The following is a 25709-nucleotide window of genomic DNA, read 5'->3' as shown; positions in this document are numbered from 1 at the left end:
CATGGCACTGATAAGATAACCCTTATCCACAAGGCTGTTGACTCTTTCAAAGTATGACTTTGAAAAGACATTAACTTCACAACCTCCCTTTTCCTCTCCCTCTAGAAAAGCCCTGTTAATGCCTGCCCATTATCATGTTTGTCCATGTCTTACTCTTCTGTTATGTGCTCAACCAATGTGCCTAACTAAAGTTTGATTTATTCATCTGCAGTTACCTGAGCCCTTCAGAAACTGGCGTATGAAATGTGGCTTTCTATCCTTCTGGTATTATATGAATTATACATATACTGAGTTAGCAGCATAGAAGTACCATTGCTAGGCCCTTTAGGAACTCAGATAAGATAATTATCTGGACAAGGTGATTTATAACCATTCATGTCATCAGGTTTTTCCTAAGACAACAACTTCTAGGAACACTTCAGTAGGAAAACTTCATACAGAACAGTATTGCTCTGAGACTCCCCACAATCATCTTGACCACCTATTGACACTTCAGATGCACTCAGAGGTTAGATCAGATGTCTTCCAACCTCCTTATTCATTTCATTCTGTGAATACAAACAGCTATGCTGAATCAAACTGCATTAACATTTCCTGTGGTGCTGTGCCAGAGTTAATCACACATCTGAACCAACCTGGCTCTATACAGAAACTGCAAAGTACGTCTGTCTGCAGCACTTCATTCTGGTGTGTTTAAGAATAAATTCCTTATGCTATCATGTTGTTTCTTAAAATCTTTTATGACGTAAAAAAAAACATGCAAAAATGTTGTACTTGTGACTCCACGCAACAGCACACATCAGGGTTCGATGTGCAGAAAAGGACTGGGGTGTTACTTGTGGGAACCTAATCTCTGCCTTCTGTTAAGTGGAGAGTTCTAGAGATTGACAGAGCACACGACAAAAGGAAAAGAGAGAACAGTCACAAGTTGTTGCACAGCAAATTCCAACCAGATATGAGGAAAGAAAAGTCACAATGAGAACGGTAAAGCACAGCAACAGGTTGTCTGGGAGGTTGCCTGGAGATATACAGAAAAATTCAACTACTGAAGACTTTGTGCTTCGAAGCTGGCTCTGTTTGATTGTAAGGTTAGATCAGAGGGCTTCCAACCTCCTTATTCATTTCATCCTGCGCTATGCTGAATCCGCGTGAAGGGAAAAGCACACGCTATGCTTCAAACTACATTAACATTTCCTGTGGTGCTGTGCCAGAGTTAATCACACATCTGAACCAATCTGGCTCTATACAGAAACTGCAAAGTACGTCTGTCTGTGGCACAAACTGACTGGCAAGGAAAGACAAATGTAACTGGAATAAGAGTAACACAATTCACAGTTTGAAGCAAAGTCAAAGTCAAGCTATAAAAGGTATCATTCTAAACAGGAAAGAGCATAACTGCTTAACAATGGGGGTGGGGGGAGAAAAAAAGACAAAACTGAGGGCATCTGGTGGTGGGTTTGGGTTTAGTTTTGGGGTTTTTTTGGTGTGTGTGTGTGGGGAAAGAGCTGTGGTGTGCTGTGTTTTTATTGTTTTATTTTTCCAAAGGGTGTTTTCAATTTGCCTCTGCCCAAGTGCATCCTACTGTTTTCTCATTTATGTCATGTGCAACCCTTTTCCTCATATCCACCTGAACTTTCATCAAAGGCTCATAATGCTCTGGTTTCAGAATACTTTTGTGAGTGTGGCTTTGCTGTTTGTTTGTCTTATTTTATTAACTTCACTTTGCAAGTGACTGACAGCTCAGTTTCTCAAAGGAATTTTACTAATTATTTGTTAATTACTCTAACAGCAAACACTGCAATCTGAATATCCCCGTACTCTGTGGCCAGCATATGGTGAGTGTAACAGCATGTAGAAATTAAAACCACAAGTTTGCAAACAGCTTTGCTGGCTCTTTTTTGACTCTTCTTCCTTTTCAAAACAAAAACATAATATTGCTAGCTCTGGCAAGTCTTCCACCCCTCCCACCCCCCATTCTGAAGACCTCAAAAACCATGGGAAAAGACCAAATAAAGAACACCACAAATTTATACAGAACGATGTAACTACTACTTAAATTCTCAGTCTCCCAAACATCACCAGTTTGGAAGATTACTCTTAGTAACTTATAAGCAACCATTAAACCTATGGGGAAATAGAGCTCCATCAAGATGAAGTTCCAGAATGCTTCCTAACAGAAGATAATGATACATTTCTAGACCACAGCAATGCACAAGTGAGGTGCATAGGTGAAAAGTATGAAAAGTTTAGTATCTAGTAAATTTAATAGTCACTTTCTGTAGCATTTGTAGTAAACCTCTTCTAGTCGGTTATATATTAAAGCTACGTTCTCTAAGAAGATTAAGCCTTGTCTTGGCAACAGCTGAAAGAATAGGATATAAAGTGTGAAGAAGTTTATATTGAATTTCAATAAGCTGATTCATTTCTTATTAGTTGTGGGCTAGTGTGTATAGGGGAGGAGGGAAGGGGAGGAGACACTTAGATCTAAGAATATAAAACGAAAAAAAAGTCAAACTATAAATATGATATTTGAGTATAAATAAACTGTCATATTTTCAACTACACTCTTACAGTAATTATCATGTTTTCAATCATTTGCCTCTAGAAAGGGAAAATACGGCTGTACTGGAGATGCATGTAAACAGTCTCAAGTGCAAGTTAACATGACTTTTCAAAATAAGACATTCTAGAATAGGCTAATACCCAACAGTGCTTGACACAGAAAAGCTGCTTTTGAGGCATATATCATGTGTTTTCTAGAAAGCTAAGAAAGCCAGTGCGTGACCAGCAGGTCCAAGGAGGTGATCCTGCCCCTTTACTCTGCTCTTGGGAGACCTCACTTGGAGTACTGTGTACAGTTCTGGTGTCCTCAACATAAAAAGGACATGGAACTGTTGGAACAAGTCCAGAGGAGGGCCACGAGGATGATCAGGGGACTGGAGCACCTCCCCTATGAAGAGAGGCTGAGAAAGTTGGGGCTGTTCAGCCTGGAGAAGAGAAGGCTGCATGGAAACCTCATAGCAGCCTTTTAGTATCTGAAGGGGGGCCTATAGGGATGCTGGGGAGCGACTCTTCATTAGGGACTGTAGTGATAGGACAAGGGGTAACGGGTTCAAACTTAAACAGGGGAAGTTTAGATTGGATATAAGGAGGAAGTTCTTTCCTGTTAGGGTGGTGAGGCACTGGAATGGGTTGCCCAGGGAGGTTGTGAATGCTCCATCCCTGGCAGTGTTCAAGGCCAGGTTGGACGAGGCCTTGGGTGATATGGTTTAGCATGAGGTGTCCCTGCGCATGGCAGGGGGGTTGGAATTTGATGATCTTAAGGTCCTTTCCAACCCTAACTATTCTATGTTTCTATGATACAGACAGGATCAAGGAGTAATGCAGAATAACACTTGCACAGCAGAAGAAGCAGCACCCTTTAACAAAATCTGTTATTTATCTGCCTACAAACTGTTCCATGTAAGTGTTCTCTTCATACAGTGTGCAGTAAATAGCTCTTGGTTACTGGCTACATTTAGGAGAGGCCTTCTGAACTGGACCTTTGCTTGCGTATAGAAATAAATCAAATCATTTTACCAAGAAGACAGATTTCTTTGCAGAATTTTAGTGGTAAAGAGGACTGGTGATACAGCTAATTATGAACATTTTAAACAGCCTGAGATGCCACAGGAAGACACAGCACATCTAACAGTAGATAAAGGACTGCCCTCTACAGACAAAGCAGATCTCTGCAAGAGCTCACTGCTCCAGTTCACGGAACAGTAACAGCTCTGAATTTGCCACTTCAGGTCAAAGAGGATGGCCTGAGGTTCTCCCAGCTTCAGAAGCAGAAATCCCATCCACTCTAAGTGCTCTACCACCTTCTGACACAATCTTTGTGTTTTCCTTATTTACAAAAGAGAGAGCAGTCAACAGAACAAGCCTAATTCCTGATAATGAAGTCTTTAACAAACTAAGTCTTGTCAGTCTTCTAGCACAGAAGCAATATAGTATAGGCAAGAACTGAATTTGGTAAGCAGGTAATTTTGCAAACACTTTCTGAACTATTATAGCCTCCTCAAAAGAATATACAGAATAAGAGTGGCTTGTCAGAATGCAAATTCCTACTGTCTCCTGCAACAGTCTCAACCAAACTCTGTCCAGCAGACAAATCTGTAGTAAATACTCTATATGATCAGTGGTTAGGAGTTAAGCAAAAGGTTATTTTAAGAAAAGTCACAAGAACTAGTAACTAAGGGAGTATCAGCTGAAGAGCCAATAGGTCTCTTTTGGGAAACCAAAAAAGACCAATGAGACCTTCCATGAGTGAGAGGTCTAAGGAAGTGACACAGACACTAGATTCCATAGTGATCACCACTTCTGGGATGTGCCGGCTGGAATACTGTATTCTTCAGTTTGGGAATTTAAAAAAAAATAATAAAATAATAAAATAATCAATAGGAATAGAACTTCTCTAAAGCCAGAGCACCTGCCCTGCTTCAGATGCAAATGTTGATATAAGATTACATAAAAGATCTGAGAATTATCTGGAAAAAAAAAAAAAAGTACAGATTCAGTCTTCTGTATGTGGATTTTTGCTTCTTTTTGGTAAGAGGAAGAATCTCTGGAAGGCTCCAAATCTCCACCATTGTCCAAAACAGGATTCATCCTCTATCTCATTTCAGAGATTGTGCACCTGTGTTTGAACAGTGGTGAAGCAGGGGTCAGAATGTCACCTATAGTCAAGATGGGAAATAATGCACAGAAAGTAAGAATTTCAGAGGTATGGAAAGCTGGTACAGTCATCTGGACACAACTAAGTAGGCTGAGAGAAGTGCCCAACTCATCTACACAGCTAACACTGAACAAGAGGTAACAAAAGAAAGGTCTAAAAGAAACACCCTGAAACTACAAGGTACCATATCAACATCAAAACAAGAAAAGTTTTCTGTATGAATTAAATATCCCACCTCTTTCTCTACCTCAAAGCATCATGACAGCAGGAAATGGTGTACTAAAGTCTCAAATCCATTAACCTGTCTCAATACAGTGTCCAGCACAAGGTATGACAATGATGTCATTCAATCCCAACACTAGGTACAAAGGAAACAGAAATCAAACGCTAAGTAGCTCCCTCTAGGACTGTCTACAGTATTTTCAGTGCATTCTGCTTTACAAGATCTACCTTGAATCACTGAGCCTGAACCACTGCTTTCTTCCCCATGCAAGAGGAGGAAGACAGATCTAGGATAAAAACATTAGTTTAAAGGTGCCATTTAAAATGCCTTTTATCCCATCCACATCACCTTCAAAGAAAATCACTCCTTGACACAAAAGCATCAACTTGACTAGTTTTAGATTATTAGATTATATATATACACAGAATATGTATAAAGAGTATAATCAGATGATGTGGGGAAGAAGAGAGAGGTGACAATTGTATCCCAAGAGCTGACCCCTCAGACGGCACTCCTGAGAAGTTGCCTTTTTTAACATTTTCTTGCAAACACCACAGATACTTTATGGTTAGTTGTATGCTAATTTTCAGAAAACGCTGAACTCTTTTTCTGAGGTTATCAACCTACCATAAGGCGAGACAACACATACAGGATTGTCTCCGTGTGCCAGATCAATTAAAAATATCTCTGCTCATTAAACACATCAAGCTACCCTGTTAAGACAACAAAAATGCTTATACAGCAGTTATGAACATTTTTTACAAAGACATCAATCTTCCCCAGTGTCTAGTACTAAGGTCTTCAGTAACTTCTTACATCAACTGAAGACTTTTGGGTGATTCTTATCATCCTTAGATATGACTACTAATACTTTGGCTATTACAAACCTGTCCTTGCAAGTCTGTGTTGAAATAAACTGTGTGGTCTACCTTTAGACTTTTAAAAGTCTTTCTAGACTTTCCAAAATATTGCTCTTACTTGCAGTAACAGTTTTCTTTCCAGACCTTGACTTTCAATAATAATAATAATTGGATTTACTTCAGCTGCAATAATACATAGGCATTTTATAACTAATGTTAAGGCATATATCTGAATCACTTGCTCTGAAACAGCTCTCTACTTTTAGAGGAAAAATTGCAGACACTGCCAAAAATCAGAGAGAGTTTGATCTTGCAAATCAAATTAACAGTAACATTCCATTGCAAAAGTTTCTTGTCATATAAATAAAAAGAATAAGACAATCTTACAGCTAGACAGTGCTGATATGTAACAGTCTAAATACACCTTTAAAATTTACATATTTGACTTCATTTTTTTCAACTACTGAGTCTGCAATGAAAATAAAACTAAAGTTTTTATGCCTATAGAATATGAAACCTTATCTTAAAGCGTGAGAGGTGGAAGGAGTTAAAGACACCTTTTACAAGTATTCTCCGGTTACATACCAATAATGCCACCTAGTGGCATGACAGATCTAAATTTTCTTTCTGAATAACCTAAAATTAATTTATACCCAACCTCTCCTGGAGGTTGGGTACAAGCACTAGAGGAAGCACAAGCTTGCAGCAATTTTTCACCACATATAGATTGATGCCTCTTATCTACACTCGAGATGTTTTCAAAGATGGACAATTTTGGAGCATTTTCTAGAATGGTATTTTATGTTCATGACCAATTTTCTCAAAATTACATACATTATAAATGATACATGTTTTGTTTGGGTTTTGTTTGTTTTAGGGGATTTTGTTTGTTTTTCTTGGGTTTGGTTTGCTTGTTTGGGTTTTTTTGTTGGTTAGTTTTATGGGGTTTTGTTTGTTTTTTTTTTTTTAGTATTTTCTCCTCTTAGAACAGATCTCCAGATTCTACAACTTAATATGAGCAAGAGGTTGTTCAGCATTAACTGTTCAGTGTAACTGCTGAGCAAGATGAGTGATGTCCCCTTTCCATCACTTATCTAAGGAACAACTTCTACACACCCTAACAAAGCTCAGTCTAAAAATAAGCTATTCACAGTTCCCCAGATTTTTGCCCGTGCAAATTAAAAATTTACATAAGTCCATTCACAGGCTATTCTGAAAGTGTTGCAGCAAAGCTGTTCAGGCTGTAAGAACTGCTGCATAATAACCTGTTTTTGTCAGAATAGTCAACCTTTGCTTATTTTTCAGAGTTGATTCATCTACCTACTTCATCCTGTACACACCTTACAGAACTTTAATTAAGTGTTGAGGAACCATTTCAGGAAAAATATTCTGCTTTCTCCCAAACCACATTTATGCAGGCATGTCCTTATTACCCAGCAGACAAGCCATTTTCTGTCCTCTACCACCCCCCTAAGCCCTTTATTCCTCTGACAGCTGAGCTCATTCTCCTTTCACATCTGGCTGGCAACATGTTCAAACTGTATCAAGTCTTCAGTTTCTTGTCGAGGCTACATTCTGAATTTGCTGAGTTGTTCAAAGTTGGACTATTCAAAAAGATGGTGGAATGTACTCCCTGATATTACTAATCCAATGACACCCTGACTGCTATGAGAACATAAGGAGAATTAACTTCAAAAAGCAGCCAAGCTCCTGCGCTCTCCCCAAAGATCCTGCCCTATTACTGTTGTTGGGGGCAGCAGACTGGGCTAAGCAAACCACTCATCTGACAGTAGGGAGATTTTTGATGCAATCAGTTCTCAAACTCTCCTTGTGATTGACTTGCAATTTCCAGAAAAAATTCTTTCATTTTAAAAAATAAAAAGCCAAAGGGGAGGACAAACAAACAAAAACCAAAAAACCCTTCCACTTTTAATGATGACTACAAGAGAAGAATAGAAAGATTATTTCCTGACCTCCTTCAACTTACCTTAAGTGGTACACAAGATACACTTCTGCTACCCTGCAAAAAACTTACTTTGTATTTTGGTTTTGCATTTGTTTGGGCTTTTTTTTTAAATATATTCTTGTGGACTGAATCCCATTACTTGTGAAAAGAACTGAAATTCCACACAAACTTAGCAAGACAGCGGAGGACCGAACTTTTCCATATAATAGTATGTAACGTAGACAGCTACTTTTAGAGAGTACATACCAATTTTGTGTATAATAGTTGCATTTTAAATTCCAGCATTTAAAGACTATACAACCCCCCTGTGAGTTACATCAGAGTGATTCGTGTCAGCAACTCAGGGGTCCTAGTGATCATTCACTTTGTGTGGAGATGGAATCCCTTGTGATCATTGTGCTATGTGCAAAGGGTACGATAAGTGTCCCTGTCAATACCACAGTGAGGAGGAAGAAGAAACAAGGGAATAATTCCCCTGGGTCAACTGCAATATTGTGCAAAGAAATGTTTTGTTCGTTGTTTAAATTGCATGAATGTTCTTAGAAAAGGGGGAGGGGGTAGGTAACTTAGAGATACGTCCTGTTACAGAACATTGTGAAATCTGTGCGCTGAACAAATAAACACATATGGAGTGGAATTTATGGGGGCTAAGATGGTGGTCAGACTTGTGATAGACATAATATTTCTTCACCCGAAGACAAGACCCCAGCAACAGGTGGAGAAGCCCGGGAAAAGAAGACAACAGGATTGGCTGAAACCCAAGAAGCCCGGGAAAAGAAGACAACAGGATTGGCTGAAACCCAAGACCAAAAAGTAGAAGAGACTATCCCCATAAATTCCCCTCATGTGTCTCGGGCGGAGCGGAGACTCCCCGGCACACCCAGCACTGCTTGCTTATTGTCTCTCGATATTAAATATAATAAAAATCAATTAAAACAGATTGGCGATATTAGGTTTTTATAACACCCCCTAAAAATTACAAAAAATTGGCAACAGAAAATGAATACTACTTCACTGAATACATTCTCATATGTATCTGAGTACTTTAGTGACAAAATATTAGTTATTTTAAACTCTGATTAAGACTACAGAGCCTGCATATAAAACACAGGCAATTTAGAGGCAAGAAACGTAAAATGATCAAGCCAAGAGAAACAGTTGTTTCTTTTCAAGATTTAGCTGCTGTCCATGAATTTTAAGAGAGTCTCTCAAAAGCAGTGAGGTGCAGAAATTCAATGAGGATAGCTTAGTTTCCTTATATTATTCATGGTGGTATACACTGAGAATAGAGCTTCAATGACTCTCAAACTGGAGGAGCTGCAAACCAGGATTATTCCCTTGAATTCATTTTAGAAATTCTGTAAACAACAAAATGGCCTTTACTTTGCCCAGTTCTACTTAAGCTACATGATAATGGAAGATTAACATTTACAATTCCTGCTGTCTAGACTGCACTACCCGTTTTGACTACCTCCCTACTGTAACAAGACTGTAACAAGGTCTAGACAGAGACACCTACATGGGTGTAAAATGTTCTCTAAGTACCTGTCTTGACAAAAACACAGGTTTTTACTGCCAACAGGGGTAGGGAAAATGGTATAGCTGTTAAGGAACAGGTATCTACTAGCACACTTTTTTTGTTCAGGTTTATGAGACTGTGTCAATGAACATACATGTGAACCAGTTAGTAAGTGTCACTTACTCAACCCTTAGCGCCTTCTTCATCAAAAGCAGATCACGGCAATTAGTCAGACAGCCCACTTCTGTGAAGCAATGTATATTTTAGACAAGGGAATGTCACAGAGAGAACCAAGTGAGATTCCAATCAAATACCTGATGTAACTAGAAAAACTGCCAAGTTAAACTGACGGTAACAGAAACTGTTAAGATCTGCAGGTTGTGAAAGCAAATGCTTAAACAGGTTTCCTGAAATGGTATATAAAGGCTAGAGCAATAACATTAATGGAGATCACCTGTACTGGACTACAGGTTAATCTGATAGTACTATCATAAACCAATAATGCATAAAGTCAATAGATTTGTCAACAGTGAGGTTTATGAGAACATCAGACAAGAAGTAGGTGACTTTGTCGTACTGAATTTTACCCTACTTGGTACAGCCTATCAAAGCATACCATCTGCCACGCACAAGACTAAACCGGACTATTGTAATTCGGAACAAGCAACAAAGGAAAACAGCCATTTCACCAAAATATATTGTGAGGTGCCTGTGAACCAAACATGGCATTGCATAAAAAACATTAATGAGACCTCCATATAAATAGGACTGACACTTCACTTGGGAATTTTATATATTATATGCTCACTTATGTTCCAGAAGGTTAATGAAAGCCATCAAACAGGGTCAAGGAGTGACGATAATGAAAATACAGAGGACAGAAAGAACTTACGTAATGAGGAAACTAGGAAACAGTGGCTAGGTGGCCTCTCAAGCTAAAAACTCTTCAGATACCCTACCGTTATTTGTAAAGAATATGCAAACACACCGGAGAAAACTATTAAATGAAAAAGTAACACTGCCACCAGCAAATTGCATAAGCTGGCAAGAATATACTTAACTGGAAATCACAGACTACTTCTACAGTCTCATTATGGAACAGCCTTCCCACAAGAATACAGGGAACAAAAATCTAATCTTCATGTACAGCATCATCAGTTTAAAGAAGAGGTTATATGACATAACTGTCCAAGACTGCAGGCAACTGGAACTCAGCGGTGCTTCTGTTTTTTCCTCCCACTATGTTAATTACAAAATACAGCTCCTAACTCCCCAAGAGTTAAGATACCGTTGGTTTTGAGCTTAAATTCAAATTCAAGTTTATTGCCTGTGGTTTATCAAACTGCTTGATTACATTACACTATCACACATGCACAGCCATTATCTGAAAGTCCAAAACAGTTCTGTTCAAAATATTTTTTAGATAGGCTTGCACTAATGTGTATGCACTATCATGAAAACTGTCACAACCCATTTTAAACTCCTACACTCTTGCATTTCTCCCATTTGCTAGAACACAGAGCCAAAGCATGTTTTAGACCATCGTAGCCTTTACACTTAAAACCAAGCTACGCTAAGGAGATCACACATCGGATAACAAACTACCACTGAACTTCACACAGTTTAAAGACAATGATAAACCAGAAAAAAATAAATCTACAGTTTGCTTGCTGATTATGTGATATAACTTAGAAAAGCTTTACAAAAACTATGCTAAGTTTAAATAGTTGAAAGCCAGTAATAAAGCGTAACAACTAAAAATCACAAAATGGAGAGTTCTACTAAAAATTATGCTCTTACCTTTTCCAGGACTTAGGTTTTGGTCTATAAACACCTTAAGCTCTCCATTGGCTTCAATTAGTCCAGCCTGTTAAAGAAAGTAACTTCTATTAAAACTTAGAAACAGAGATACCCTTTACCATTAACAATGGAAGATAACATACCAGAAGTCTCTGCTGCTGCTAGTTGTATTGGTCACATAACTGACAATACATAATGTCACTGTTTGTGCCATAGTATTTGCAAAATTTTTTAAAACTTCATTTTATAAATACCATACTCTTTAAAAGCAAGCAGAAAATTGGTTTATACCTACTTTGCTATTTTGTTCTAAGTTCTTAACAGTGTACATGCAGTGTTTCAACAGGCATCTGAACAGCCTTCTAATCCGAACCACTGACATCTGTGACAACACCATTCTCTGTGGAGATACTATTTACCTATCACAGAAGTTAAAAACATTACAGCAAAAACAGTAGAGGTGGTAAAGAGCACCTTAACCCATTTTAATCAGAAAAAAGGCATTAAGAAGAAACACACTGAGCCCTTAAGTGGAAGAGCTATGTTTATAAAATAATCAACATCCTTTGAGAAAGATCACATTACAAGTTATTTTTAAAAATAAGTTTTGGATAGAAAACATTTATTAGTAACATTAAGTACTTGATGCAGTAATTCCCTGGCATCTCCAGACAAAACAGTTCTGAAAAAATAAAATAATGAAAACAGGACATACAGACTGTTTCCATTTAGAAAGAACAGCATGAAAGTTAACATTTGTACTTAACCATAATTTAGCATGTGGTGTTACAGACGCTGAAAAGCCCCTAGCCACATTTTGTGCATAGCTGGCATTTTTGCTGGCTGCCAAGTCTGACAGTCTTCAAGAGACAATTAAGTGGTTTGCTGTCAGTGAGCAGCGAAGCTTTTCCCTTCATAGTCTACCTGAAGAGCCCTAGTCATGCGTTGCCAGAAGCTCAGCAAATAAAGCGAGCCACTAGAGGGTGCTGTGGTGCTGTTATTTGCCAGGTGTATGACAGCAATGATTTCTTAAGACTGGAAACTTCACAAAACACGAAACCTTCTGTCCTTGGTGAAAGAAAGGGGAGAGAGGAGAAAAAGATGACCGAGCCCTGGGGACAGGCTGGAAAGCGAGCAGAAGAGAAATTTTGCTAATGGAAGCATAAAGAGCAGTGGCCTGTAACAGCATGGCAGTGGTGAGGCTCTGGCAGCGCAAAGAAAATGTAAGTGAGGAGACAGCAGAACTGATGGGTAGAATGAAGAGCCTGTGGCAGTTCTGTCCTCCATTCTCCCAATTCTCCCCTCCTGAACCACCAAGTATCAAATCAGCATTTTTTTTAAGCTAACCTCAAGAATTTACCAGTATACAAAGAGTGCCTGTTCTCCATCTTGCCCACAGTAGGGATGCAAAGGTCCACTTGAAGAAATTAGTTATACTGCCTTACTTCAGGCACCAGAGCTTTCTATAAGCTTAATTCTTCATCACACTTACTATACTTACTACATAATTCAGAAGGGTAACAGCCTATATCAGACACTCTCGGAGAAAGAAGTTAATACTCATCAGCATGAATTGGTATCATGTACAAAGATGTTACTAGACCTACAAAGATGTTACTACAGCTACATTGTACAGCAATTTGACATTCCAGAACATTGGAACCCAATGGCTATATGAAGATGAATTTGAGTGTTACATTATACTCCCAACTCTACCTCAGTTTCACAACAGGAGTGTTTAAACCACACAGGAAGTGCAGTCTCATTGCCTTTATTTCTTTAAATGCAGTCCTTCACTGTGCAATTTCTGTTCAACTACAGAAAGAGGCAGCTTGTACTCAAGTATTCCTGCAAATTCGCTTTTCCATGAAAATCAAGAAAATCAGTGAGACTGGAAAGACATTTAATATATTGAGTTTGTGATCAGTGGACCATGAATAAAATGGCTGTTTTAATCTGTAATGTCTTTCATTTTAGAAGCACATGAATTTAATAATTCTGAATTATTAAACCCATTCATCAGTTTAATATACAAAAGCAGACTTACATCAAGCTCACACATCAGTTACAATAATAATCCAAAGCCAAATATTTAAGCTGTGATATTCAGCAAACTCGAGTATTAAATACAAAATACTATTTCAGCAATTACAAATCAGGCAGTTCAGTGATCAGCTACTTAGTGGTCCCTATTTTTGTTAACTACTGTGGTCTCAAATATAACCATTTCTATTCATTAATTTTATCCTTAAGTATTTAACCAACCACTATACCCTAGTATCAAATAAACAAGCTTCAAGTTTTCTCCTACCTAATTAAAATATACACTGATAAATATCAGCCAAAACAGTATGCAACTCCAAAAACCACAAGCTAACCTGGCATTACAAAGGGTCAGGTTAGGGCTACGTGTCCTGGACCATGCTATTGTGTGACTGGAATTACGCAAGTCACGGACAAATTGGAGGGCACTGCAAAAAACATTGCATTTAATTAATAAAGAAATACACCTTGGGAAATCAGAGAACAGCGATCACTGAAAGACAAGAAGAATCCCCTCAGGAACCACAACACTGATGACGAGTACAGTAGTAACATTCCACCACCTTTCCATACCAGTGTCTTACTAAAGGTTCAGCTCTAGCATTTAAAACGGCTGGTAAATATTCAACTGATTTGTAAGAGTATGCCTAGGAAAGACTCCAAGAGAACTATTTGGAAAGAATATGACCAAATCCCACAGCAGATAGCACCCTCAGCTGCTATGATTGGTAATGAAAACTAATTTCTAATGAAAATTCTGTTATTCTAGCCTTAGTATGCTCTTCACTCTTCTGGAGACATTATGCAGTTCTAAGGTTATCAAAATTTACCACTAGTTTTGAGTCTTCTCAGTCACAGATACAAGTTTTTGGTGGGAGAAAACCAAAAAGCAAAACTTCCATCCTGCATGAAATTCTGGTGTCTTTGTTCTAAAATGGAAATACTAAAATAAATATTTCCATGTATTTCAGAAAAAGTCCCACCATTTTTCAAGCATGTTATCTGGGACAGGAGACCAAGATTACTCCCTCTGTAACCTATGCAGCATAGTACAGTGCCCAAAAGAAAGAAAGAAAAGAAATAGAGGAAAATGTGACTAGAGCTCCCATGAGGTCTATCTCGGTCACAGATTCACAATGGGACAGACAACACCCAAACAAAAACCAAACAAAAAAACCCACACACAACCAAACCCCCTCCCCAAAACCAACACACCCCAACAACAAAACCAAACACACCAGCAAGTATCTGCTTTTCCCCAGTGGAAAAGTGACCTTCTGCCAAGGAGGGTTTAGACATAAATTTTTTTTTCTGATGGGAAAAAAACATAGCTTTCAGGTCTTATCAAGCTACTCGTTACAAGGTACATTATTTTTTTCATCTGACAATGCCTTTATTATTATTATTATTATTATTCCACATTTTCTTCTTATCTTTCCATGATTCTCAATTTCAAGATGCATTACTTCCTTTGATGATAACACTAGGGCTGCTTGAAATAATACCATGCTCTTGATACTCAATTCTGAAAGCTTATTAAGTGCATATAACTTCACAATTTAGTACTGCTTTCCTCTTCAAAGAGACTCTGTGGCTAGCTAGGTATAATTCTCTGGCTACATAAAGAACCTCCTAACATCCTAAACAGGGAACTTACACCCCCTTTATCCTTGTCACATGACAACAAAATCAGCAATTTAAAAAAAAATGTTTAAAAAATCTTGACACTCAACATAGATTCTAAACTGTAGTAACTTAAGATCTCCTTTCCACAAATCAGAGGAATAAGGTTAAAGACCACTGGACAAATAAGTAAGTCTGGCAATTTTAGCTGTGGAAACTATGCTGGAGTGGAGACCCCAACTACTACCTGAGCTTTGTCTCGTCACATCATTCAGAACTTCTAAGGAAAAGAAATCAATTGATGCACTAAACATATCAAAACTTCAACTGAAGTTAGCTTTGGCTGGCTATGAGGTCATCAGCTGTCAGGGGACTAAGGGCTGGAAAGTCTATTTTTGTTTTGTTTACAAGGAAAAGCTAAAAAGACTAAAAGTGCCCTCAGCCTGAAAGTCAGTAAACTGGGAAACATCTTTTTTGTTGGGATTAAAGTTAATGTGAAACAAAATTTGCTCAGAATTGCATTCATTTAATAAGTCCCTTAGTGCAGACTATCACAGAATAATTTAGTATCTTACTAACAACACAGAAGTTATGCACCAGAAACACACTTATGACAAAAGTATCATTTCTCCCACAGCTTTTCAGACTCATAACTCAACTTCTTAATAAAAATTGATGTTAAATTAATTCACTAAACTTTTAAATGAAACAGAGAAGTTTCAACCTGAATGTGGACTGAAGGACAAGCAACCTATAAAAGCATGACCAAGAAGCTTGACTGAAACAAGACTGGAAATGTACACATGGTTAAGTCTATCACATTTATGAGAGGAAGGTCCCTCCACTACTCTTAAGTAAAACAGGGAACAGAATAGTGCTTTTATGCCACAGAAATACCTCTTCTACCTTGCTTTTAGATAACAAGACCATTTTTAGTGCACTCCATGAAAAAAGAGACTAAAGAGCAGCAAAATGGGCAGAGAGAAATGGAAACAGAGGTATTTGCCAAAAGGTACTGAGAATAGAAATCTGCTAACAGAAGATTTAGCCCTCTAGATTGAAGCACAGCACTGGGTTCGACAGCAAAACACGAGATGTTTGTGCCTAATATACAATAATGGTTACATACTGGGAATCAGAATGGGACAGACAGAAAAACAGACAATCTGGGAACTGTCTAGGAAAGAAACAGAAAATGAGCTAGAAAATCAGATGAAAGATGGCAGCTTAAGGGTTGAGGTAGAGAAACTGGGAGTCACTGAAAAAGTACAGGCAACAACTGATAAGAACCTATAAGAAATTTTTACTAGACGGAGATTGGATCCTTTGAGGAGAAGGGAGGAACACAGGAACAAGGAAGACAATCTATTCTAAACTATGACTGAAAGGATAAAGAAGCTGGGACTCAGACTGAGAACTTAAAAAATGTATCACAAAAGAAACAGTAAAGACAGAACCAGAAAACAGAGGAATTGGAACGGAACAGTATTCCTGTTAAGAGTACATTTGCTCCCAAAGGTCATCAAAGGCATCAGGAGGATGCTTCTCCTGTCTACAGGTGTTTGCAAAGCCTGTTAGTCAACAACTACCCATCATGTGCAAACTGCACCTAACTCAATCGGTACACAATGACAACCTCTACTCATTTCGCTGCTTAAGAGTAGGCAATAAATGTAAAGGCCCTATGACAAGCAATTTTGCTACTTGACACATCACTGACAATGTTGAGGTTTGTTTTGGGGTTTTGTTTGCCTTACTTTAATATCAGGAAGCAACAAACACACACAATGGAAAAATCAGCACAGCTACAAAGTAACGCTCTTTAAGCAACCTTAATTCTTCTTTCACCCTGTCCTGGGTTCAGGAAAAACATAAGCACATGTCATTTGCAACAAGATGATAATGCACTATTTTTCCAATGGATTCTCATTCAGGGACCAAAGCAAACATGATCTGGAAATGAATCATCACATAACTGCAGGAAACTATTTTTAATGGGATATCAAATTCATTTTTCACAGAAATTAAAAGGCACTTAAGAAGTAAAGGACTGAAACAAAGGGAAAAAAGTTCTTATATTTAAAACATTGGAATTTCATTTTGCAAATGAAGTCAGTAAGAACTATTCTTTACTGTATAAAGTAATACAAAAGAACTCTTATAGTCAGGCTATAGGAGTTTGATCCTGTAAAATTCTCAGATGTATTACTTCACTGAGTCTTAGTAGGTGCCTTCTGAAACAGCTCGTACCACATCCTCAGTTGATGGCACCACCTTCGAGATTAATGTGCTTTGTCAGCCAATCAGCGATAAGCTATACCATAGAAACGAGCTTTCAAAAAACTATACTGGAATTATTAGCACTTTAACCAGCAAGGGCCAGTAAAAGCATTATATAGTAAAGATTTGGATCACGCAGAACTGCAAAGGTAAAAACTAAATACAGATGAGTATCTCAGTTAAATACATCAAACTTTGGTTTGAATATAGGCTCCACCAATTCTACGCATAAGCCGGACACTGTGTGTACAAAGAATGACACCTGAGGTGTCCTTATTGCAGAATGTACCAAGACCATTCTTTAGCCTTCTTGGCTGTTCTTTCCGAACACACAGAGCAGCACATCTAGAATTTCACAAAAACTAAATGAAGAATTCATTTTGAAGATAAGTCAAACAGTGGTCCAGTCTAAGCAGCAGCATAGATCAAAAATACCACTGGAGCTAAAGCCATTACACGGTGCTGTTTCTTAAGAGTAGTTCTATTGCCCAAGTGATACAAGTCTTGAAAAATTTAAAGGTGACACCCCAAAATCTAACAGTAAAGCTGTAATAGTAAATCAAAATAGAATACAAGATTCCTACGGCGAGTATGACCAAAACACTGGTTTGCTAGTTTACCAAATAAATTAATCGGAAAATAAAAATCATCGTTTGCATGTTGGACCAAACACTCATATGCAAAGAGGTACCACCAGCAGCCACTTCCACAGCAAGCTCCTGGTGCTGTTCTAGACTTGACATTAACAGACTTCTGTTTTTCCAGCCAAATTAAATCTTTACCGCCATTTGTTCAACAGCATCTGAACCACAGCCGAAACTGTTGTTAAAAAGGACCCGTTCCAATGCAATTTGCCTCACCAACCTCCTTATCAGCCTATTATGAAGCTACAGCAGCCCACAATGTAATTTTCAAGCAAGACTGTGTAACCGTTAATGCAATACTGAGACACTTTGCAAACGTAACGCGACACAAGACAAGTAGCTAGAAGCATTTGTGGGGATATGGCCCACTGACAACCTTTAAAATCAAGCTGCCTGCTATCTGTCTGAGAACCAGTTCAACACAGAGACATTTAGCAAAGATTGGCCCATTTTTCCTCCCACTTCTAATTAGCCACAATAAATCTCCATTAAATGATACCCAGACAAACACTGAAGTAAGTGATCCCTAGTGTAACTTTAAAAAGCTGCATTTTTGTTTAGTGTGTTAAGTTGACAGCACGGTGTATTTACCCAATAATACTACAAATACATATTTATGCTGTCATTAACTCACATATACAATTAATAAAGAAGTTAAACCACTTGAAGGGTACCAGAAAATGCTTTATTTACACAAATAAACTGGCAAGGTGAATGGCCAACTTCTGAGTTGCTACTTTCTGACTTATAAATACAAAGGGGAAAAAAGGAGAAACTATTATTGTGTAATTGGGATGTAAAAAGCTTAGAGATCAGTTCCCTTCTGCCTTCTTTGAAAAAGCATGTTTTAAAATTTTAACAACATTCAAAATCCCAGACCGAGATGCCTTTTTAGAAGACCTAATTTTATCTTATTTGATCTTAAGTTTGCAAACTTCTGAACACTTTAGAACTCACTAAGGGCAAACAGAAATATATCAAGCTACTGAGAAGTCACTGAACTGGTATCAAAGAAAGCTGATTTACTTAAGATTCACTAAAGACTTAACTTTTCTAGTCTGCCTCACTGAAATTCCCAGTATATAACCAAAAATAAATATAAAAGGAGAAACACATGCTGGTATTTTAAGAAAAGTCTGAAAAACATTTTGAAGATTTCAGTACTTTCTAGGCACTGAAAGCGCATCATGCAGAAAAGATCCAAAATACATCTTTTTCCTACTTCCATTAGGCTTTTTTTTTAATCCATCCCAAATGTAACTTTTCAGACCACAAAGACTTGCTCAAGATTGATGTAGAAGCACCACAGGAAAGTTATTAAGTATAACTTTTGTGGTGTTCTCAGAAAATTAATATGCAGAAGTTCAGAGCTTTTTCCCCCAGATTTAGCAAACCTATCCAGTAAAGCTGAGGTAAGAAATCAATTTGCTGTGGGGTTTTGAATATCCTTTGAGTGAAATATTTATTAATACTGTAAAATAATGTAACTGGATTGAACTACACACCCAAATGTACTCCAAATACTCAATTAAAATAAACCATCAACCTTAATCCCTATATCTCTAGGCCTCTTACACAGTAATGTTAGATCAGGTCCTGAACTTTGTTCAGGCAGCACTTCTTACATGGTATCCCTCAGATTTACACATGTGCACACTGCTTTCTTTGCAAAGTTAGATACCTGGGTCATAGCTGCTACGCAGTAAGATTAATAAAAGCACCAAGAAATACTGAAGAGATAAAGTAAGTTTTATGCAAGGTAGAGATGAAGGGAAAAATCCTTCATTATGTAATTCAAGTAAAAGATGTCAGTAAACTATAATTAAAAAAATAATTATAATCTAATTCTAGAACGAACAGTTCAAAAGCCAGTGCCATGGTCAGCAACCTATGAAACACTAAAATGCACGAGCTTTCCAGAAGAACTGCTCCCAAGAAAGATATTTCAGTCTGTGAGAAACTCTGAAGACTAACAGTGGTATGTCACTTTAAGAAGTTCATGAAACACCAAATTAGTTTTTCAACTGCCTGTTCTTCATGAACAATTATATATTTTTTAAATGACTGGAAACAGTCAATGCAATGTTGGTGAACAACTGAAACGATCATAAGCAACTGCTACTACAGACAGTATTTTGTTTGTGTAATTCACCTACTTTGATATATGCAATTATTGAGATCAGAAGGAATCCTACTCATTCCTTTTGTCTAGCCCCTTTCTCCTCAGTACACGCAGTAACACCATACACTGGACTACCCCGTGTAACAGGCCCAGTTCCTGCAAGCGACTCCTGCTTCTTCTCTTCTACCTAAACAGTGGCTCTTAAAGACCCACAAGCTTCTCCTTCTGTATGGCTGCTTAAGAGGCCTCAACAGTCCATTTGCAACAGAAGTACCTGAGAGGCAAAACACAGTCAGAGCACAAGTTGGATCTTCAGCTACACTGCAGGAGTTCTTAATTTAGTGATGGAAGGTATGTTAACCATTGATACTAGAAAGTATTTGCGGCCTTAATTTACTGATAATTCTCAATACATAACAGAATATAAGAGTGGCCAGCAAATATTCCTCAATCTTAGAGTGGGAACTGAAAGACAAAAAAAGGAAGTTACCAAATTTACTTTCTTGCTACGGTAATTCCTGCTCCTCCTTTTGATGCTGCCTCCTGCCTAATTTTAAGCATGCCAAGGATGGACAGGTCACAGTTCCACCTAGAGAACTGCACTCCCCACCAAACTATTAATCCCATGAATCCAATGAGCAGCAAAAGTCAGCTGAGGACCTCAGTGCGTACATCTGGCTCTGCTCCTCCAGCTCCTGTCTGGAAGGTGCCACATTTGTAAGCAGTGAAAGACTTTACAGTAGACTCAGCAGTCTTAGCAAATGACACTGATTAACCAGAGAGGATGGCTAAGATGGAGTTTCTGGAGACTGTCTGCATGTGATGACCCCCTCTGCCTCAGACCAAGAAACTTCCCACACAGTGCAAATGTACGTGCCAAACTGTACCAAATTCCACTGACCTCAACCTCATTTGTCATTCAGCCTCTGACAAGCAATAGAATGATCCCACTCCCAAGTGGAATCAAGTCCTTGAGATACTGTAATTGGTGTTCTCTTGTCCAGGTGTTTTTTCCCATTGTTTCTTTAAATTACACAAAAGGTAGTCTTCTAATGAAGTAATGAAGGTCTTTTGAACTGAATGAATGATACTCCATGGCCAATCGGCCTGATTCTGTTGGAACTGCTTCTCAGCTCCACCACACAATGATCATTTGCATAAAACTAAAAAATTGCTATGCTTATTGCTATTACCAGGCCACAATACGCTTCTCTTTTTTCCCCCTTTACATTTACTGCATTCCAGATACCCTATACTTTTTATAAAAGGTTTGTGGTTTTTTAAATATATTGATATACCCCCAGTTACTTTAACCCTCACCAGCTAGTATTTTTTTTTGCATTATTACTTTTCAACTTACCCTGCTATAACATTACTTCTGATTATGCTCTTAAAACTCCACCTCCAGGCTCTTAATTAAGGTGCTCCATATGAAGGTATCTTTCCCCCTGCCCCCAATAGCTCCCTGACCACTGCTGAGAAAATGGGAGTATTTTGCAAAAAATAAAAATAAAAAAAAATGCTTTGTTGCTTATTTCTTTTTATTGTACACTCTGAAAAGCATTAGAGGAATACATTTTAAAGTAATATTTAACAGAATTTAGACTTGGGTCAAATAGCTGATGAGCATTATCTTGCCATCTGTTGTACCTTTGCAATTATTTAACCCTTTATAAAAACATCTGAGTTTACTGGTATTCTCCATCATGCTCCCCGTTTGTTCAGTTACCCAGTAAAGTCTTAGTCTGCAAACTTTTACAAGTATTTGACTTTTCAAAGAAATCTTTTCAAATTAGAGTTTTTGTAAAGAGGTATAAGAAGAGCTGGAAGAGAGCAACAAAAGGGAAAGTGATCTCTCCTGTGGCAGGTGGGAGGAGGGGTTAAGGAAGAGCATGCTCTCTCCTGGTGCCCTGGTTCCACACCTTCCTCTTCTGCAGAGCTGCCTGCTGCACCCACGCCAGAGCAAGCACAGGCCCCAGCAGCACAAGAGCAGGACATGCACCAAGCCTGTGTTCCAAGGCTGGAGCACACTGAAGCATGTTTGGCCACGTAAATGCCACCTGAAACCCAGACTTAGCATAGTAACAGCACGGTCCTTACCACAGTTTAGCCATCTCAGCTCTGCTGAGAAAAAGGGAAGGAAGGGGTGGGGGCAGTCATCAACTATGCCATCTTCTTCACCACTACATCTCGCAGTCAGTTAGTGCACTTGATAGGTGACATGGCAGAACTACGAGCCATTCATCACAGCCATATTTCCATGTCAGAATGTTTAAATTTACAGTGGTGCAGGTCTTCATGGATTCACTACCCAGAAATTCAGTGATACAGTGATACTGTCTCTATCATGATTAATGCCACTATTTACCTTGGAAAAGAACTTGGATTTTGGACAAAAAATATAGGAATATCTCTATTCTCTTCTGAAAAAGAGCTATACTAAATAGCATCTCTATTTTCCAGCATTAAACCGAACTTAACAGGACCCATAATCAGAGCTGGAAATTTAACATTTCCCAGCATTCACTACACGTTTTAGACATCATGTAATGGTGGGGTATGTAATAGTCTGCAAAAAGCTAAGCAGTTCATCTTTCCTCCCTGGGGCAGGATTAAGTATGTATAGAGGTTTTTAAGAACAGGTTAGACAATCCTTCACTTAAGATTGCATACCCTTTCTAGCCACCCTAATTGGGTGCTCAAGTACATTGAAAATTTTACCTAAAACCTGACCTAGATTTTCGTTTTTCCAAATTCAGCTGATTAATTCTTGCAATAAAGACACTGAAAACATTTTCTTTTCCTATCTGTAGCATCTTCTTCCATTTCTGAAGTTTATTATCATACATCATTCCTCCCTTTTCTACAATAACCTACGTCTTTCAAAAATGAGGCTTGTTCTTAAACGTCTTATTCTCATTCTGCTCCCCTAGACCTCTCAAGATATTCATCTGTATTCAGGTGCTAGTACTTCTTCACTTACTTGATTTCTCCCCCAAAAGCTAATATTAAACAACTGCACTTGAGTAGCTCAATTAATTTGAACTGTTTCAATTTCATCTAGTTTAACATTCCCCTTTCATTTTCTTCCCACTTATATGGCCTTTCATTCCCTGAACTCTGCTATCTGCAACGTACTTGGCCACTCTTATCTCTTCCAGGCAAGCTCTGAGCAACTACGCATTTCTGGTTACTTCTCTGCGCATTAAGATGTTTTTCAATTGCTTCTGAACTACTACAACTCTCTACAAGGTTAGTTTGTTAAACCGATCACTATTTCATGGGAGTGCTTGCTATATGAAAGCTAACACAGTCATATTAGATTGTAACCTGCTGGTTAAGAATTTGAATTGTGTCACTTTTTATTAGCTTATATGCTCTTATTTTTTTGAGGTTTGTTTTTTTTCTCTGAAGGGGATATACATGCGAATTTGAATATGGAGCAACATCTTGTCTTATTTTCAATACGGAAATGTGAAAGCCCCATTTTATTAGGTATTAACAATGAATTACATCTTAAAGGCAGAACCTGTTTAAATTTTGTTTAGAAGTATTATAAAGAGTAAAGAGTAAATACAAGCCTGTTTTCACATACACACTAACTAGCATCTTTTGGTAGATAAACAATAAACATTTACAGAGACTGAACCATCTTCACTCCCTTGAATACAGATGATGCCTCCTTGAACTCAAGAAAGTAAATGCTAGCTGACTACAACAGTCAATGACAAATCTGTCATCTGAATAGTATTTGCTGGGTTTTTTTTAAATCAATTCAAAACCAAGTTTAGTGTTCAGTATGAATGCACATGACACCAAAAGCCCAAGTACTTTTAGGAACATAGTGAATTCTTAATATTAATTACTCTGAATAAATGGCTGCAGATCTGAAGCCAGTTTATGCTTTTGCATCTACAGAAAAACACAGCCTAGGCTTGACGTACAGTGTAAAGTTTCGTATATTCATTAATGCCAGCTATTATAAAGCATGACCTCGCTTGCTTTTGTTAACAGAAACAAAGATACTCCATGAGCTATGCTTCCACCTATGATGTGCTACAAACATACTTACATCTTTTGCCATGTTACCAAAGACTAGAAATCAGTCCTCTTAAAGTCTTGATGGCTGCAGGACACAGAGACAATGGTGCTATTTTCTGGAAAACAAGTAAAGACAACATCAGCTGTTAAAAATGAAAGGAGGGAAAGTTTTTACAATTATTGACTACTGCCAAATACAATTCAGCGTTCAAAGAACCGGTTTTCAAGAGGAAAAAGTTTCCTGTCATCACCAATTCATTCCCTAAGCCCCCCCCTCCTCACGATCACGTGTAAGAAACCCTCCTTTCCCGACAGCGGGGCTGAGCCCTGCGTGGACCCGACCCCAGCCGAGTCCCTGTCCAGCTGCGCCCCTTACAACACCGCAGCGCGGGGCGCGGCGGGGGAAGCGATCCCTCCCTCGGCCTCCTCCTCCTCCTCCCCACCCCCATTTCTAGCAGCAGGCACAAGTAGGCCCCAGGGGCCAGCTCCCCCTCGGGGCCTTGCAACTCCCCCCCCCCGCCCTTCTTCCTCCTCCTCGCTGGCAACCGGGCACACAGCAGAGACTGGCAGCTGCCACCCCCCGCCCCGGGCACCACGCCGGGCTGCACTGCCGGCGGTAGGGGGAGGGGAATGGGGCGCGCGGTCCACCCCGTCCCCATCCTCCTCGCACAACCGGCGGCAGCACCCCCTTCCTCCTCCTCCACAACCCCATCCCACCCCCCCTGTGCTCCCCATCCTCCTGCTGCAGGCCGGCCCAGGCTGCCCGCACCTGAGCGGCCGAAGGCGGAGAGCTCCGGCTCCATCCCCCGCCGCCGCCCGCAAACAGGGACCCAGAGCGCGGAGCGGGAGCAGCACCCCCCGCCCGCCGCCGCGCTGCTGCCGCCGCCGCTGCCGCTGCTGCTGCTGCCGCTGCGGAGGCGCCCAACTGCACATGTGCGGCGGCGCGCGCGCGGGCCTGGCGAGCCCGGCGGGAGGGGGCAGGGGAGGAGGGAGACCAACGGCCCCAACGGCAGTTCGGGCGGGGGAATGGGGGGGGGAGAGCGAGGGGGGGCTCAGCCGGCTGGGTCCGCCCCCCTTCCCCGAGCTCCGGGGCGGGGGGAAGGGGCATGAGGAGTGGGGGGGGGGGGGGTCTCAGCCTGCGGCGGGCGGGCTGTCACTTCCCAACCCGCCTCTGCCCCCGCCGGTCGCCAGCTTGGCGGGCTCCCGGCTAGTCACTGCCCACACATCCCCCTCCCAGCACACACATACACGCACCCGGACCGCCCCCCCCAGCCCGCCCGCGGCCCCACACACCTGTCCGCTGCTGCTGTCCCGGCCCGCGCCCCAGCCACCGAGGGGCTGCACGGGGAGTGGGGGGGGGCAAAGGGGAGTGAGGGGGGCAACCCCTCCGCGGGACGCGCGCGCTCGAACCCGCCGCTCTTCCCTTTTTTTTTTATTTGAATTTTTTTTTTTCCCTGCAAACGGGGAGGGGGTAAAAAAAAAAATAAAAAAAATAAAAAAAAATTGAAACTTACACTTTTGTGCGTCCCCCCGGCGTGACGCTGCGCGCTGACGTCACGGGGTGTAGCGTGCCTTGCACGGGCACACGCGGAGCGGCTAAGCCAACCGGCCGCCCGCTCCGCGGGGAGCAGGGAGCATGCGCGGGAGTTTCGCGCCTTCCGACTCACCGCCCTGCGGCGCGAGCGCGCGGGAAGCATCGGCGCGAGATCGGTCTTCGGCCTGTAGAGCCGCGCCGCCAAAGGGCGGGAAGGCGGCCGGCGCCTCCGAGTCCCTTATCGCTGCGGGACACGGGGCTCCCCGCCGCCGCGGGCAGGGACGCGCCGGGCTGAGGAGCGAGCTCTCGCTGCCGAGCAGGTTTCTGGTGGCGCGGG

The 25709-nt window shown here is 40.2% G+C and overlaps 1 protein-coding gene and 1 long non-coding RNA gene across 4 annotated transcripts in view; both read right to left on the bottom strand.

The window, feature by feature from the left end:
• The window catches only part of TFDP1 (transcription factor Dp-1), a 48992-nt gene extending 23501 nt beyond the window's left edge, over positions 1-25491 (bottom strand). For 2 of the 3 annotated variants that reach the window (XM_062606960.1, XM_062606962.1), the window contains exons 1-3: positions 24608-24788; positions 23870-23954; positions 11086-11152 (exon numbers count right to left, since the gene is read on the bottom strand). In XM_062606960.1, coding sequence (XP_062462944.1) covers positions 11086-11152; positions 23870-23881 — 79 coding nt within the window. In that variant the 5' untranslated portion in view covers positions 23882-23954; positions 24608-24788. Of the gene's footprint in view, positions 1-11085; positions 11153-23869; positions 23955-24607; positions 24789-25352 lie in introns of those variants that run through there. The other variant, XM_062606961.1, reaches the window with a different exon arrangement.
• LOC134157696 (uncharacterized) lies at positions 1755-4221 on the bottom strand. Its single transcript, XR_009962425.1, has 2 exons — positions 3368-4221; positions 1755-2194 (listed from the first exon to the last, which is right to left on the bottom strand). It is a non-coding gene; the product is annotated as an uncharacterized LOC134157696 (long non-coding RNA).
• Positions 25492-25709: the final 218 nt, after the last annotated feature.

Source organism: Pezoporus occidentalis, unplaced genomic scaffold, assembly GCF_034315485.1.
Source record: "Pezoporus occidentalis ecotype Australia unplaced genomic scaffold, CSIRO_AGI_Poc_V1 ctg99, whole genome shotgun sequence".
NCBI classification, from domain to species: domain Eukaryota; kingdom Metazoa; phylum Chordata; class Aves; order Psittaciformes; family Psittacidae; genus Pezoporus; species Pezoporus occidentalis.
The sequence above is the reverse complement of the archived record's forward strand: the minus strand, read 5'-3'. Positions and strand labels throughout refer to the sequence as shown.